This window comes from Cyclospora cayetanensis, unplaced genomic scaffold (assembly GCF_002999335.1).
Source record: "Cyclospora cayetanensis isolate NF1_C8 unplaced genomic scaffold, CcayRef3 CcayRef3_contig_24, whole genome shotgun sequence".
Classification (NCBI taxonomy): domain Eukaryota; phylum Apicomplexa; class Conoidasida; order Eucoccidiorida; family Eimeriidae; genus Cyclospora; species Cyclospora cayetanensis.
In genome coordinates this window covers 129,006-145,193 of record NW_020312192.1, presented here as the reverse complement: position 1 = coordinate 145,193, position 16,188 = coordinate 129,006, and the positions used below count along the sequence as shown (strand labels likewise).

Here is a 16,188-nt window from a genome sequence, read left to right as displayed (position 1 = left end):
TGCTTGTCGTGACATCTAAAATCGACTTGCTTAGCGCTGGACGGAGCAGCAGACGAAGGAGAGTAAGCAAGATGTGCAGCGAGTTAATGTGTTGGCACTTACTGATCAATGAGCGAATTCTACTGCTTGCTGCGCAACCTAAAGGAGAAAAGATGGCTCAAGAAGCTGAGGTACGCTAGAATACTACAGCGAAACAAACCAGCAGCCACGGCTAGATCTATTGGCTATTTGTCAGGCGGGAGAGCTATCCGCAAAGGCGGAGCAGAAAGGAGTGCCTGAAATTGAGGTTTGCAATAATTTCGCCTATGCCAGAGTATCTCTAAAAACAAGTAAATCTCTGACAGATTAGCGCAGGACAATACGGCCAGCCGCCAAAGGTGAGCTCCACGGACACGAAATTGACGATAGGGAGAGTAGCGGCATACTTCTCCCAGGTGTCTGTCAATGGAGATGAAATAGCGGTGCCCACGATCGCTGAGGTACAGCACAACATGAACGAGGGCGCGACCGAGGGATGAGGTGAGACCGACTAGGCGTCATACGCAGCCAGTCTGTCCTTTCGAACGCCTGAGGCAGTCGCAGGGAAACAATGAGGCATGAACGAAATCGAGCAAAGATGAAAGAGACACGGATATGGATACATGTGAGCATGGTCCATAGGGCATGCAAGCTTTACAGTCACGCAACAGTATCCGAGCTCATAATGCCCACAATGAGCCTACCAAAGGGAGTCATTGCTCTATCTGTTCTTTCCCTCTTCTTCAACTTGGAGTCTGTGGGCTGGCTCTCCCTAGCTTTGCTGCGCCATTGCTGACGCCAGGGCTTCTCCGCAGTATTTCCACTCTGTAGGAGACACCGGCAGGGCAAAAACAAAGGCAAGGGAAAGTTACCACAGTAACTGTGGCTACCGTTGCTCTTCATGATAAAAGAGAAGAACAAGATAATGAGAAGACACGTATCCGCTGCCTCTTGCCAAAATCCTTTTTTCGGTTTAAACGCTTTGGAACCTAGAATGAGACTCGGAGTACGATAGGAATATAGCACCAGCCCGACTGGGCCCAAATGTGCAAAACAGACATAAAATGCTTTGTTAAACCCCTAGGTCAGACATGAACGGACACGTATCAATGGATGTACAATATAATGAACACGGTATCTAACAAGTCTGAAGTGAGAGACAAAAATTAATCAGCAAGTGCTGAAACTGGAAAAAGAGGGTGGCCTCACATGTTCTTGCTCCCTGTAGGGCGCCAGCTTCTTCAGGGACACTTTCGAGTTCAACTCCGCGTCTGTCCTGTTCAAAGGAACAACGAAAAAAACACGCATTCCCCCGCTTGTGCTTAGATCGAATGATGGCATAAATGCTTTGGTACTTCTGCGGTTAATGAGAATAAGTAATTTGGCCCTTCTGCGGTATCTTCGTAGTGGAGGAGTGTAGTTCGAGCCTATGCAATAGGTACATCTGTCGAAGATGGATGATATGCCACCAGACACGTGCAGGCATGATAACAAAAATACAATATATCGTTGCACGTATTTTCCATTGCCTGCCCTACTGGGTGAACAGGCAGAGACCCGCTCAACCAACGCAGTAAAGTACAGCACGGGTGTATGTGTATATCACGTGATGGAGTGCCAATATTCCCCATTGCCCTCCAACAAAAACAACAACGCAGCGTTTACACCGCACAGCAGTGCAACCAAAGTTATGTAGCAAAGCGCGTTCCATAATTTAGCCGTCCCTACCAGCATGACTACGTTATTTTACTTGGCAACAGCTTGTAAATAAACAATGATGAATGTATGCATGCCCTTCCTACACTCCTACTTCCTTTCATGCCCAATTCGCTAAGCTTTTCTCTAAGTGCGCTCAAAGATCACATTTTTCCTCCATCTACTTAGTTATGTATCCTCCCGCAATCTCGTCCATCTATCCCAGCCACCCTCCCGACTTACGAGTTAAGTATCTCCTCTGTTGTCATTCCGTAGTTGTTTGGCTGAACCTTTCTGTATTTAAATCTCGTAGGCAGATCTCCACCGATAATATCCTCATAGTCCAACTGGAAGTACTCATCCAACAATTCGCTAAGCTCCGCCGGCGGAGGACAATGCAAAGCTCCAGACACAAAGTCCTTGGGGGGCTGCAGATGCATCCGCATAAATCAACTCCTACGCCCAGGCATAAAGTAAAAATACGAGCAGAGATAAAAGTGCTGCTGACAAAGCGGTAGCGGAAATGCGTCCACGGTCAAACGTAGCTGTACATACTTGACACATGCCCTTTAGATCAGCCTAGGGCCGCTAACAAGCCAAAACATACGTAAGCGGATATTTATGCTCAAACAGATAAAGAATTTTAAAGTCTGCCTGCGCACACCCAGGCGATGTATGTGCACCTCATTGCCTGCAAACTAGGAGGGAGTCCCAAAGCCCACATAGCATACAGCTAGAGAGTACACCCATGTTGCCAGCCGCAATTGCGCACCCCATCAGGGTGGGAAGGGCATACGGATCCGTTGTTACAGAAAAGTAAAAATCTGCATTTAGACTCTAGCGGAATACAAAGGCAAAATAGGAAGGGCGATGTCTTTAATTTGCACGCATTTTTGAATACCCCTGACAACTAGTCCACCAAAGCCCAGGGCGTCCACACACTAACACATACTCATCGAGTATACGCGAAACAGCGAAAATGTATTCGCAACAATATAGCAGTTAGGAGCCTTCAACCCAAAAGCCAGCCTTACGTTGCAATGAGGAGGAACAGTCTTCCTAACAAGTTGGTGTGGATGCCGGACATTACGGAAGCAAGGTTTGCAAAGCGTGAAGTTTTCACACGTCGTACAATCAAATCTGCATGAAGCAGTGCACAAAAGCCAATCACTCGCATCCTACACCACATGGCGTCCTCTGCTATATTTGAGTCGCAGAAGCCCCATATATCGGTTCTCTGTCTTCCCAACTGCACTTCGGGACCTAAGCACGAATCCGCTGAGCTTCTAGCTAGGATTCACTCAGTACCGTTTCTTTCCTCCCCGAATGCCGATTCCACATCCGTCGCACATCCACCATTCGGCTTCCGTTCCCTCCTCAGCCCTTTGTCCTGCAGAGTCCTGGTCACCTCCCTTTGAGTGAGGCTCCCCTTGCTCTGACGCTCCCGCATCTTCCGTCTCCACCACTTGTGCTTCCGCGTCCTTGGCATAACCCTCAACCCGCTGTCCCTGCCTCTTTCGCTTCGATTCCAGTTTTAGGAGTTTCCGTTGCTTCTTGGTCAGCGCCTCGGGCTCTGTCTCATGGGCAGTTGATAAAATGTCGGCACAAGCCTCGGGCATCGCTGCAGCACAAAGCCAGCGTGCTGGGCCAACCGCTGCAGTTGCAGCAATCCCACAGAACAGCAGGACTCCTGCTGAATCTGCTTTTCTACTCCCAGTCCCATACCCGCATTGGTTGCCCTTTGTCCTGTTTACGAGAAGGGCATCTTACCCAAACAGTCACCCTCCTCATCCTGCGCATCGTAGTCCTCCCCAAATAGCTTCTGCATCTCCACGTCGTGGGCCTCTGAATCAAAGGCCCCGCCCAAGTCCAGCACGCGGCTGACAGCTGCAGAGGGTAGAAGACACGAAAGCACAGAAGCTCCGGGAGGCAATTGGGGCCATAAAAAGGGGCATGCTTGTATATACAAGCGAGTTGCACCTCAAAGAGTTCGAGCAGAACCGAAGCGAAACAATACGCGCGCGCAGCAAGCAGCAGCTAGTGCATAAAAGCACAAGCACATGTCCATAACAACAACGGGCAATAGGAGGCAGCAGAGCTAGGCCTTTACCATTGCTGAGCCGAAAGAAACCCACCTAGAGGCTCAGATACGCATATACACATAAAAGATACAGCAGTAAATTACAATGCTTACTTGCTTCGTCCAGGCCGCCCACTTGCTGGATTTGCCTTATTTTCTCGGCTATTTCCTCTCTCTTGAGACTTTTTAAGCGCTTCAGCTCCTCCCGACGACGCAACTAAACAACAAGACAGAGCATTTGAGGCTAAGCTTGACAATGTGAACCCTAATCCTTGAGCCCCAAGCTCTATGCCCTCTGTAGTGCCGGCAAAGGTACCTGTTCTTCTTCCTTCTGTTTCTGCTTTTTCTCCCTGGCCCTCTTCCTTTTGTCATCCTTTTGCCTGACGGAGTCTGAGATTACACGGGGATGACCCTGAATATTGGTGCCCCCCTCCTCTTCAAATCTGAAAACAAGTCACTTGCACTATAGGAGCTACAAAATCAACGAGCACAAAAGTGCATACAGAAAGAAAAAGTCATGCACGCGAACACCGAGATACACAGCGCGCAGACCTCAAGTCCCCCCTACCCCACCTGAAATTGTAAGATGCCTCAAACGCCTCCGCCTTTTCGAGTTGTTCATCATCTTCTTCATCGTCCACCCTGAGCAGCATCAAGGACATACGAAGAGGCTCCTCTACACACAATGTCAATCACAGGCACTACTTCACATGACTAGAACGGATGGAGAAACAACTCCGTTACGAACTCCTGTGCCCACCCCGCAACTTCCCCGAAGCATGTGACAGACGTCATAAGCCAGCCCCAACAGCACGGTAGAAGCCGAGAGGCATCAGAAGGTGAGGCGCAAAGAAGAGAAGACAGAAAGACACCACTGGCGGGAATCGGATGCCCATGTGGCAAATTTGCTTCTGAGTCGTCCTCTCCATCAAGCACTCCCCTCCTCTGCCCAACTTTCTCCTCCTCTCTCATGTCGTACCTTGGGTGTTTGACTACCACAAAAAACGCTAAGCAACATCTGCCTCTCATACTGTGCAAAAATTGTAAGCATGGGTGCACGCCTAGAATTAGGGGATACATTTAAGGAGATCGAAAGGAAGATTTCTCTCGATCCTTCAACATGAAGTTACCGCAAAGTGTTGCATCTCACTCCGTCATGCCTTGCCATTGGGCCTGCGCCTTGTCTTCCCTCCACGCTTCATTCACGATATAGTCTCTAAGGAAGCGCTCGTTGGCATTGAGATTCCCGTCGTCAGCTGAATCATAGCAAGGACAGAAAAGCACGAGACAGCAGCCGCTCATGGCGCTGCTGCTACTTACATTTCGATTGGATTTGTAGTTATTCCCAGACCAACCACTGCCCCGTCTAGCTACGCATGCAGGTGCATACGCATCTCACATCCCAATCCCTAACAAGCTACGGAAAAAGAGACCCACCCCAAAAACGTGCAAGCACAGAGTCCGAAGCCACCCCTCTTTGTGCATGTTTCGCCTGCGCACACCGATGCACGGCTCCACAGGCACGCCAACGCCCTCAATGACCCTGAGGCTCAAGCAGCCCCCAGCATGTGTGAAGATATTTTCCTCAACAAGACTCGGCTTTCCTCGTATGCCACGACGTCATCAAAAACACAACTGCAGTCATCAGCCGCTAGGTCCCCATGAGCGTAGTGCTTGCTAGGTAGAACGGGGTCTTTACATTTAGGAATTGCCTATAGTCTGTATCTTCTTGTTCTTGCTCCTTCATCCCTTTACACTTCAGCTCGAGCAGCTCTTCGCCCTCCCCAGCCTCTCTGTTTCCTTCTGTGGCTTCCTCCGCAGCCTGTAGAAAAGACTTCCTAAGCGAAGCCAGGTCCTCCTCGTACGACGACCCTGGGGCAGACGTTACGAAGGAAACACGGCATACGATGAAATAGCGAAGAAACAGAGGTCCATGGGTGGTTGGCAGGCGATAATAGGAATGTACAGGTAAGCACACTGCTATTCGTACAGCAACAAAACAAGGCATGGATGGACAAAGCAGAGGAGCGCTAGAAATACCCCTCTGATGCAAGCTGCCCACACGAAAAAGACACAAAAATGAAGGCAGGAAAAGGGGAACACGGAGCAAGATACCAAGGGAGGCAAACACACACACAGAAGTATCCTCATGTCGAGAAATGCACACATATGCACATCACGGCGCTGCATGCATCGAAAATCGCAGCAGCTTCAACAGCATCCAAGGACAAAGGGGGCCGGGCTGTACAAAAGTGCACCTTTTGCTTGTTTTGCCCTCTGCTCGAAATGTTCTTCCTCCTGCACGAACCCTTCCGCGCCTTCCTCTTTCAGCGTCTTGGCGAGCATCTCCTGATATCGCAGCGGTCGCTGAAAGAATCACACGACCAGACAAAGCCATAGCATGATGTAAATCGCCTTGTATTCCGATGCACAAAACCGATACGCATAAAAATGCGAAACATTAAGAGGCACACACGGCATTTACGGGGTATCCCCTGAATGCGCAACGCATATATTTAGAAGGATTAAGTACATAAAATCCAGGAGAGAAAAAAAGGCGAACTGCAGAGAAGTGCAGAAATGCTAGCTAGAAAAGCATCTGTATATACACGATACGCATAAATTATGAACACATCTCTCTAGAGGCGCCTTTCCGTCCATCTTGACTAGGCGAAAGCCATGGACCCAAAGATATACATTCCTTTATGAGGCGACATTATTACAAGAAGTGAACAAACGGGGTTGCATTTGTCTCTGTCGGGTGGGTGCCTCCGCATTAAAAAATCCAACGGTCTTTAATCACTTCTCGTTTATCCCCCCCGTTGAGTTCCCTCTGCGATTCTACTCCATACTTCTTTTTGAACTGGCACTTCCGCCTCTTCGGGTAAGAAGTCTGAGTCCTTGAAGAAAACGCTCTGTGGATCATAAATCTTGGGGTCCTTGCTTTTAATAAGGTGCAATACTTTAAGCAACTTCCGCTCCACCCGGGGAGTTAACAAGGATCCATCTTCGTCCTCTGATGATGTCGAGGAGGCTTCCTCATCTAAAAGAGACACGCCAGAACGCAATAGAGCCGTATGGATGCGTTTTCGCAGCACAGGAGACCATATAAAATACCCTCATGGCTTTCAAGACCTAATAAGTCGAGCAATACATGTTCAGGTTCATTCTCTTTAAAGCTGTAGAGGAGGAGAGTTGGACGTTCATTTAGCTGGGCAATGAAAAAGTGTACAGACTTGCACAGCAATGAAGTTGGCGAAACATTCGACCAGCTGCCGTAGCTGCCGGTGGGGGTTAGAGCAGACGCACCGCTCAATTCCTGCAATGCCTCCTTGTGTTTACTTAGCAGCTCTGTTCGCTTTCTTTGATCATACTTCTCTGCGAAGGCTTTGTTGATCTTGAGCTGCCCCTCTGCTCTGTGCTGTTCTCCACCCGCCTCTGCGTCTTCTTTGTCTGAATCGCATAGAAGGTCCTTCACCTCCATAGCCTGCACAGAAGGTGCCCCCGGGGAGTCAGAACACCCCCGGGGGCCCTTAGGTCCCCTTTTAACCTTCCGCGGCATTGTCCGCGGAGCCAGGATACCAAGCCTTTAGTGGCAATAGGCCACAGTGTGGAGATCTGAAGCTACAAACGCTCGATTATGTTGTATGTCGGGGATGAGGCGGGGCGAATGACAAAGGGCTGGCCCTCCTGTCGGCCTTATACTGCGAAAAAGGAAGCAGACCAATTGTGCCCCAAGCAAGCGGAGAAGGTAAAACCCTTCGGGCTCAAAGGTTCGCTGGGATGTATTGCAGACTGCATGCCGCTTCTCAGTCTATCCGGGTTGCTGCATGGAGTGCTTCCACGGCGTAGATAAAACAGAGAACAGTCATATTATGCGAAGTTAGATACAAGTATTAATACTAGAGCAGCGCTACTGCGGTGCTCTGGGGCTGCTTCGCATGCATCGAAAGACAGACCCCACAGAGAGACAGCGCACCTTTTGGCCTTTGCCAAAGGGCAGGTAGGATACAAGAAATCAAGAAGCAACACTTATATGTATTCTTTACGTGAAAGGCGTCTTGGCAACGCTAGGTCCTGAGGTGTACGCGCGCACACAGCGTATTTCCGCAAGTGCAAAATTATTGAACGGGAACGGCAAAATGGCACCTCTAGCAGATCTCCATGAGCTTAGCACACCCTGTGCATATTACCTAGGCTCCACCGGAGCTCCTAAGGGGAAACCAGCGGAAGAAGAAGATGATATTGACCTCTTTGGTAAGCATGACCACGGTGCCTTCGCCACATCTCATCCAGTACACTGGCAAATCCTCCGGTGTCTGTATCTCTGATGACTGCCTGTGGACGTGTAGCGCTTGTGAAATGACAATTGTCTTTCTCTGCGCCCCACCGAGGGCTTCGCATTCCTGTAGTGCTCTCGCAAGCGGGTGGCACAGACCGTCCCTCCTGTGCAAGTGGTGGGAAAGCGTGTTCACGAAGCGGGGAACATCGGAGATACAGAAGAAAGCATCCGTCGGTTATTAGTTCCGACTGCAGCTGAAGCTCTCAAATGACCGCACTTCCTCTGTTGATCAAGCGAGCCCCTGTATTGCGTGACTTTCAGCGATGTGATATCTGCTCGCACTTTCCCCCTTATATTCGTTGTGCGGTGCATGAATGTGTCCGGCAGGAGAGGAAACTGCGGAGGACAAGGAAGCTCTGAAGAAGCTGTCCGATTCCAAGAAAAATGAAAAGAAGAAGAAGCAGGTTATCAATAAGTCCATGTTGGTTATTGAAGTGAAGCCCAGCAGCTCTGAAACTAACTTGGACGACATCGAAAAGGAAATCAGAAAGATCCAAATCGAAGGATTGACTTGGGGAGAGAACACCAAAAAAGTCCCCATCGCATTTGGCCTCTATAAGTTGCAAGTATGTACCTGTGTTTTCTGTTGGCCTTGCGCTGCTGAGCGGGCCGCTCCTTGTCCTCATCCCTATTCGCTCTATGTGCGTCTGCTTGGGTCTGGCATTCTTCCTCTGTCTTTGTGTGAGTCTGCATATGCATATGCTTGGCTCGCTGCTCTCCCGCGCTGTCGCCCCATTGCGCTGTCGTGTTGAATTCCTGTTTGCGCTTGTCGTCTATTTGTCTCCTGTTTCTGCTTGCCACTGGCCGTTTAGGGCAGCAAAAGCTTTGTCCGTTCAAATTTTCTTTCAGTGCCGTCGGCGGCCGCCGTTTTTGTGCTTCAACATCAGGTGCAATGCGTCATCCTCGACGACATCGTGGAGACGCAGTCAATCACGGACCGGATCGAAGAGATCGGCATGAATGAAGAAGATAAGAAAAAGCGGGAAGCCATGATGGATCATGGCGAGGAAGACGAAGACGATGAGGAGCTGTCTGGGCTCGTTCAATCTGCTGAAATTGTCTCGTTCAATAAGCTCTAAAGGTGGACACAGAGCCAGACGGAATCCCATTAACTAGCGGGGAACTGCAGAAGTGGCAACCTAGCCTAAGTACTCTGCTGGTCCCTACTCAGTGTTTAGAGGCTGTAAAGAGCTTTTTCTGCCTGAAAACGTGGCTGGCAAAGAGATGACCAGAAATTCCCCATACTTTCAAATACTTTCTTGTGATGCCTTCCCTACCCTTGGCCCGGGTACAACGCTCAAGCAGCAACCCTCTGGCACTCTAGATTTTCTAAATTACAATGTTAAGATGCTCTCTGTAGAGGAAAGCGTTTGAGTCAACTGCCTAACAGTGACTCTACGATAGCCAGCCCGAGCTAGCGAGATGGAGAGCGCAAGCCAAGATTGGTCCGTTCCTGCCTTACTAACACGACGTTATTCTCTTCCCTGGGACTTTCTGCAGCTGAATGCAGTATCCTCATGAAAGAGAGTTGCTAACAGGACGTGAATTGGCCCGCAGGCTTTGCGGTTAATTCCTCGGCCTTACATCGCACCTGCAGTCGATTATGACTGTGGGAGGACACTTCATAGGTCGTCTAAATCCAAGGGGATTTCCTCAAGGGGCATTCCTAGGGGGCCTCTGTCTGGTTTAGGAGGGCCATTTTGCGTTTTCGGTGTCGTTTCAGTTGCAGATATCCCTGGATGACCGGGCTCTGCACAATGCGTCACAGGCCCAATGCACATTCGGGATGTGCGCTCATGAATTAAAGTTTAGGTTGGGCAGTTTCTTCTCTAGTGCATGGGGTTGCGTCTCACGACTTGTAAATACATCGCGGTCTGCATGTCCGATTATTTGAAGGAGACGTTTTCGCTGGGCTTCCAGTTCTTGGAACGGCGGGTCTGACCAGTGAGGCCACGGGAAGGGCCCAACCTCTTCTCCATCTGACATTTTCTGTTCAGCACCATCAGCGTGCTCATCTTCTCCCCCCCTGATGTCTCTGGGGTCTTCCACTGATCGTGCTTTTGCTTCTGAGTGCATTTGCCTAGTCGCCGCGAAGTGCCTCAAGTTCTTGAGGACAGCGTCCTTATCCTCAGACGAAGGGCAGCTGCGCACGCACATACATGAGGGTGCAAGAGGAAGCAAGAATACAGAAGGAGGCGACCAAAAACATGAACGGAAGAAGACACGGGGCACTGTATAAATGCAGTAGTATATGGCAACTGTGGCGGGGTCCGTTTCAATGAGGCTGTTGCTTCCTGTACGAGACATGCACAGAACTGCCCCTGCTTAGCCCTCTTCCACCACACCCATTAGACATTAAAACTCCGGCAACAACAGGGATATAAAGAGCTGAGAATGTAAGGCCCAAAGCACGAAAGAGCTGGTCACAAGCAAAGAGTCAGAGACCAAATGGGCTGGAGCGCCGTCTCAGGCAGACGGGCTTTGGTTGCCGTGTGTGTTTAGGGTCCCTCTTCTCCTGAGGTAAAGGGCTGTAGCCAACATATGGCGTCTATGAAGTGGAAAGTCTGCTCTCGGGGCTGTTGTCTACCTTTGAAGCTTACTCTGCCTGGCTCTTGCAGCGAAACCGACTGGTCGGGATGTTCTTTTGGTTCGCCCGCAAGATGCACAGCCACTCCAAGTCATACCTACACCACACACAACGAATACAGCAGCTTAAGCCCTAAGTCTTGAACTGCGAGTTGCAGGTCTGTTGCCCATCGACTTGCGTAAAAACTGCTTAAAAGTGCATGAACCCCAGCGTACTCACAGAACTAATCCCACGCGCTGATCCCTTACTCGATCGTAAGATGCGTAGAAATGTTTGTCTGGGGTAAAGGTCTCTTCAAATATTTGGCAGTGCTTTTGGGGTGTACGTCTAGCACTTGCAGACAACGGCGGTTCGGTAGCACCTTATCTGCCGCGAGAAAGAGAGTTTTTGATCCGTCAGGATGAGGAACGATGGCCGGGAAGGACACGTGGAGATGACCACAAAACCAGAAACTCCTATGGCAGAACATAGAAAAAGAAAAACCACCACTCGAAGCCACACACCCTAAATTTCCAACGCAAAACCCAAAGCTGCAACGGCGATCTCAACCAAGACCCCCATATCCTTGTATCAATCTTTTGCGTCCGCCGTGGACGCGTCTAGACATTAACCATCTCGTGCTAGGGTCCACTAACAGGAGGGGCTTCTTCTCCACATGGGCAGCGGTAGAAACATGTCAAGAGCGGGTCAAAAGCTTCCACAAGCAGTGCCTGGTTAGCTAACTATTCATCTGCCCCTCTAGCAGGCAGGCACAGTAGGTGTACATACGGCTTCATGCTCTTCAGGAGGGCCATTGATGGTGGACTGCCCAAGCAACTTTTCTCAATGTCCTCCCTGAAATGCGGTTTACAACGGAGGAGACCCTCTCTATCCCCAAAGTTGTAGATCCCCTCTGGCCAGTCATGGCTCAACATTATGTCGACAGGCTCTTGTACCTGAGGCCACAGGCCACACACGTGTGAGCCCTAAGCTTCGGGGCAAAAGGACACCACTGAGGCGTCGGAATGGATATTGAAGTGCTGCACCAGCCCCTTTTGCCTGCCTTTAAAATAGACCGCCCTTATGCTACTGTTCTCTGCCTCCTTGTGTCTGTACAAAATACGACGCGGCAAACATGTAGCGAGCTCATAGCTGCCGGAGCCCAGTTGTCACCGCACGTCTGACCAGAGGAGTCGCCTCCCTGGTCCTTTGGCCTCAGCCTAGAACCTAAAGACTGCCGCCCTCTCCCGTCTCACGTCCTTACACAATTCAGCTTCAGCAGTTCGAACTGCCGGACGTGATAAGCGCTCCGCGCGCTGTTTCCATCATACGGCGGCTTTTCAAAGTGTCCTATGGCAGGAATCACAAAAAAATGACCAGCCACACACTTCGCCTCAAGCACCAAACTACAGTGCGAGTCCTAACCCGATATGAGAAACCCAACCACCACCACAGCCCAAATCCAAGGCCATACCCAGGTGAAAATGATGCGGATTGTAGATGCCTGAGAGTCCAGCGATGCGGAGACCCCCGACTTTCACCACCCCAGAATGCCCCAAGTAGAAGATGTTAGGGGCCAGCCAGCCCCCGTAGTAGCTGTAAATAGATGCGCATGCACCGCAGATTCAAACATGCCTTGACACACACGCCACACTGGTCGGGCACGCACACCTGCGGTTCAGCCGCAAAAGGCCTTTCCAGTGAACTTACAGCTCGCGAAAGACATTTGGGGCCTCGTGGTTGCCACCAACTACGACCGTGAGGACGGGCGCCCTCTTGCTTCCGGAGAAATATTCATGAAAGTCCTTCAGGGTCCTATATTTTGGAGGTGCACAAAAGAATTGCAAATCGTCGGACGAGCGCAGGCTCTGAGCGAAAAACACGAGGACCATTCCCAAGAGGTGGAATGAATATAAGGGGGATGTACCCAATAGGGGATGCAGTGCACAGCCCATGCCTATGTGCAGCTGAAAAGGCGTCTCGTGCGTTTTTGCTTTTGATGGGCTATAAACTATATGGAGGCATGCATCGAAGAGGCAACTCGACACGGTCCAGCCCTCCTTTTGAATTTGAGGGTACTTTCTCAGCCCTTCGCTCCTCCCTCTACGTGACCCATTCTTTTCCCATCGATTCGAATTTCCCAAGTCTCTGAAGCTTCTGCTGGTTTCTCTGTACCTTCGGCCCTACCTGAAAGTCGCCACAGCAAATCAGGAGGTCCACTTTTATGTCTTGTTGCCGCTCCAGCTTTTCAATCATTCCGTAGAGCGCATTCAGCTCGCCGTGGCAGCAACCGTTTACTGCTACCTGTAAATGCAAAGAAGATATCACCAATAGCCTTAGAATTATAGGTCGCAACACCGAGACGCAAACTAACACTCCTACGAACCAACGAGCAAAGGTCTCGTTTCGCTCGTGGAGTTCAATGGGGAAAGTTCTGGGCAGAAGGAAGCTGAAATTAGCATGAAACTGGCTACTTCAGTAGCGATTATTGCATTAGGAGTGCTCGGAAGTTTCTTGATAATTTTGGGCTCCCGTTCATTCTTCACCTTCATTTTCGATCCCAAGGATAATAGACAAATGATCGTTTGAGCAGGTCTTCATGATTTAATTCATATCCAGCGAGGTCAAAATCAACGTATTTTTGTTTTATGTTCCCTTTGGCAGGTCGGGCAGAAACAAGAGCTCGAAAGCAAATTACTCGAAGGTGAGTGCTGAGACCCACTGTTTCTGCATCAGCAAGGGGAGTAGTGGAAGGAACGGCCCCTCACAAATGGGGAACGAAAGAACGAAGGAGGAGCCAAAAGTGGTGAACAAAGATTTTGGTTAAAGAAACTCCGAGAAAAGCCCCAAATGTAATTTGGAGTGTGTGCTCACACTCCAACGCAGAAGCAAAGAGCCTTCATTAGGAAAAGACAATTCATTGAAGATTCAAACGTTCTCTTTGAACAAGCGTACTATGCTAAAGAAATGTATTATGCCTTATCTTCTACTCTAGCCCTGCTTGAACCCCTTTATGCGGAGGGGGCCCCACCGAGGGGCCCCAAGACGAGTCACATTTTAGGACCGTGGTAGACCGTAGCATGTGAAGGTTACAACGAGCTCTTTTTACGCGCTGTTCTTTTCTGCTCCAGTGTAGCTTTAACTCTTATCTCTGCGCGCTTGGCTTAAAAGGGGTTGCTACCGTGCTTCCTTGCCGGGGCACAGCCTACCGAGCTCGTTCTTTCGGCGTCCGGCTAATATGCCTTCACTAATCGAAATTTGCAGCAGTGCTGTATATATTCAGTTTAAAGGGTAGAAGTACAAGATGGCTTAATCTCTGAATGTACAAAGCTAGGTTCATAGTTTATGAGCTATGCGCCAATAGGCTAAGTGGAAGCTAAGTGGAACCGCCTAGACCACTACCACGAAGTGTGATACACTGAGACACTCAGTAAAATTGACACGCAAATTCAGGATTCTAGAGAAACCATATTTTTTCTTTCTCTTTTACCCTTTATTTTACTACACGTGAAGCCCCTGTCTGGTCTTCTCGCTTACTACCCTTGTTTTCCTCTTGTGACCATTTAGTGTTCTTGCTGCTGTTAAGGCTACGGGCACTGCTGTTGATGCTCCTGCTACTGCTGATTAGTCGAACTTGAATAGACTTTGCACTGCTTTAGTCGCTTTCAGGGCAAGTTGGAAGTTTTCCCCCGGCGACCTATCCTCTTTCCTTGCTCTGGCAGCGCGCTGCGGCGGCCTGCATAAATGGCCCATGCTTATAGGGCCATCATTTTCTTACGTCCCATCACACTGCATAGAGTTCTTTTCCCGTATTGGATGCTACGGATTGGTTTCGACGACAGCGTGAGAATGTGAAGCAATGTCTCGAAGAGCTTGATAACCTGCTGGAAGAAAAGAGTATCCACCTCCACATCCCTAACATGCGTTGTCAAGTTAAGACAGCGCTCATGATTGGGCAGCACAAGCATACGAGGGGCTGTCAAGCGGCCCAGAAGCTCCCAGCAGTGGCATCAGCACTCTCTGTTTAGATCAGTGATTGTGCTTCCCTTAGTAAGTCAATTAGAGGAGCAGCGATTTTAGTGAATCTAGGTAATACGGTGCAAATGAAGAGAAATGCGTAAAGTCCTTGTATGTGTATCTTGATCGTTTCAATTTTAGGCAAATCTGGATCAATCGCTGCAGTTGACACACCGAGTCCCAGGAGCAGGAACGTACTCATAAATACGAATGCGTGCCTTCATATACATCTGCCTTTCCCCCAACCGCTAAAGCTCACGGGGTTGATGCTGCAGGCTTCCTCGGATGTTTCTGCTGTAGAGTGAAACACTGTTCAAGTAGAGAGCCATCCACTCTTCCTTGACACGCATTAAAGAATCCCTATTGACTCCTGATTTCAGCTCAGCTGTAGTATTGACAGGACCAACGGTGCCGTAGTGTACTCGAGCCTTGCGAATGTGAGCGTGGGAAGTCATCTTGTTTTTTCATCAAGGTGAATGAATCTGGAAGTAAGCGTCTTTGAATCAGATGTTTGTGGAGATCCGTGAGCTTTATGGAGTTCATCAATATTGGGCATTGGAAGCTTCTGCTCGGCAACACCCTTAGAGAGAGGCTAATGCAAACTATCGCACATGTACCACCTTTCATCCTTTTTTAAAGTCAACACCGGGATATGCCTAAAGGCACCAATCGATTACTGCACCTTGCATTTCCTCTACAAATCGCCCTCCTACCATTCAATCTCCTCTTTTGCTGTGGGGGCTCCCGATCCCCCGAAACACTGCTTGGGATAGACTCTATGTATTTTAGCTCAGTGCCTGCGCTGGATAAAGAGCAAGGATTTGGTTCTCTCCAGTTCCTCCTGGCATACTAACCTCCACAGCGCGCAGCTTTTGGCTGCACGTGCTCCCTCCACTGGCTCACCCGTGGCATACCTAGAATGACATCCTAGTGCACAGATCCAATACAGAAGTGACGGAGCATGCTAATCGGACGCATTTTCGACTTGAAGTGGCGCTCGACTGCCGCAGGCTAGCCGATCCTTGCGTTCTGCAGCCTGTCAGTCAATCTGAGTCTTAGGGGCTGCGCTACTGAGGGAACAAGCAAAGCACTTTTGTACCGTCTCCTCGGATTACAGATCCACTTCATATTTAGTGTAAAATAATACTAGCAATTGTTGATTGTTAGCCTAAGCTGACATCGACGCGGATGTGACCCATTACACTTATTTGCTCTTGAGACCTCAGGTAGTCCATCAATTGCTGAAGCCTAACCGATTGGTTGTTTCGCCACTGAGGTGGTCTTCCATCCTGTAACCCCTCGACGTGACACTATGGGCAGCGGTGTTATAGACCACTGATAAAGCAGCTATTCGTGTACTTCGTTGCTCCGCAAATCAGAGTATTAGGTTTCTTGGTACATCGATTTATAGATAGAACGCCATACTGCTAATATGCTCTCCAAATACATCGATGAGCAACGGCTTGTATG

The 16,188-nt window shown here is 49.5% G+C and overlaps 3 protein-coding genes across 3 annotated transcripts; 1 reads left to right on the top strand and 2 right to left on the bottom strand.

Annotated features, from left to right (window-relative positions):
- Positions 1-529: 529 nt before the first annotated feature.
- LOC34617774 (protein KRI1 homolog) lies at positions 530-7,355 on the bottom strand. Its single transcript, XM_026338206.1, has 14 exons — positions 7,103-7,355; positions 5,493-5,665; positions 5,231-5,285; positions 4,944-5,049; positions 4,367-4,435; positions 4,110-4,236; positions 3,908-4,010; positions 3,484-3,600; positions 3,022-3,334; positions 2,748-2,853; positions 1,957-2,141; positions 1,228-1,294; positions 723-843; positions 530-567 (listed from the first exon to the last, which is right to left on the bottom strand). The coding sequence occupies exons 1-14, from the start codon at positions 7,353-7,355 to the stop codon at positions 530-532; spliced, it is 1,833 nt and encodes a 610-aa protein (XP_026193991.1).
- Positions 7,356-7,935: 580 nt separating this feature from the next.
- LOC34617773 (elongation factor 1-beta) lies at positions 7,936-9,214 on the top strand. The gene is made up of 3 exons (XM_022731130.1): positions 7,936-8,050; positions 8,463-8,701; positions 9,023-9,214. The coding sequence occupies exons 1-3, from the start codon at positions 7,936-7,938 to the stop codon at positions 9,212-9,214; spliced, it is 546 nt and encodes a 181-aa protein (XP_022587314.1).
- A 715-nt stretch (positions 9,215-9,929) lies between these two features.
- Positions 9,930-15,173, bottom strand: LOC34617772 (lariat debranching enzyme). Its single transcript, XM_026338203.1, has 9 exons — positions 15,045-15,173; positions 12,889-13,005; positions 12,412-12,569; positions 12,176-12,297; positions 11,966-12,051; positions 11,491-11,657; positions 10,971-11,177; positions 10,736-10,819; positions 9,930-10,233 (listed from the first exon to the last, which is right to left on the bottom strand). The coding sequence occupies exons 1-9, from the start codon at positions 15,171-15,173 to the stop codon at positions 9,930-9,932; spliced, it is 1,374 nt and encodes a 457-aa protein (XP_026193988.1).
- Between the last annotated feature and the right edge of the window lie 1,015 nt (positions 15,174-16,188).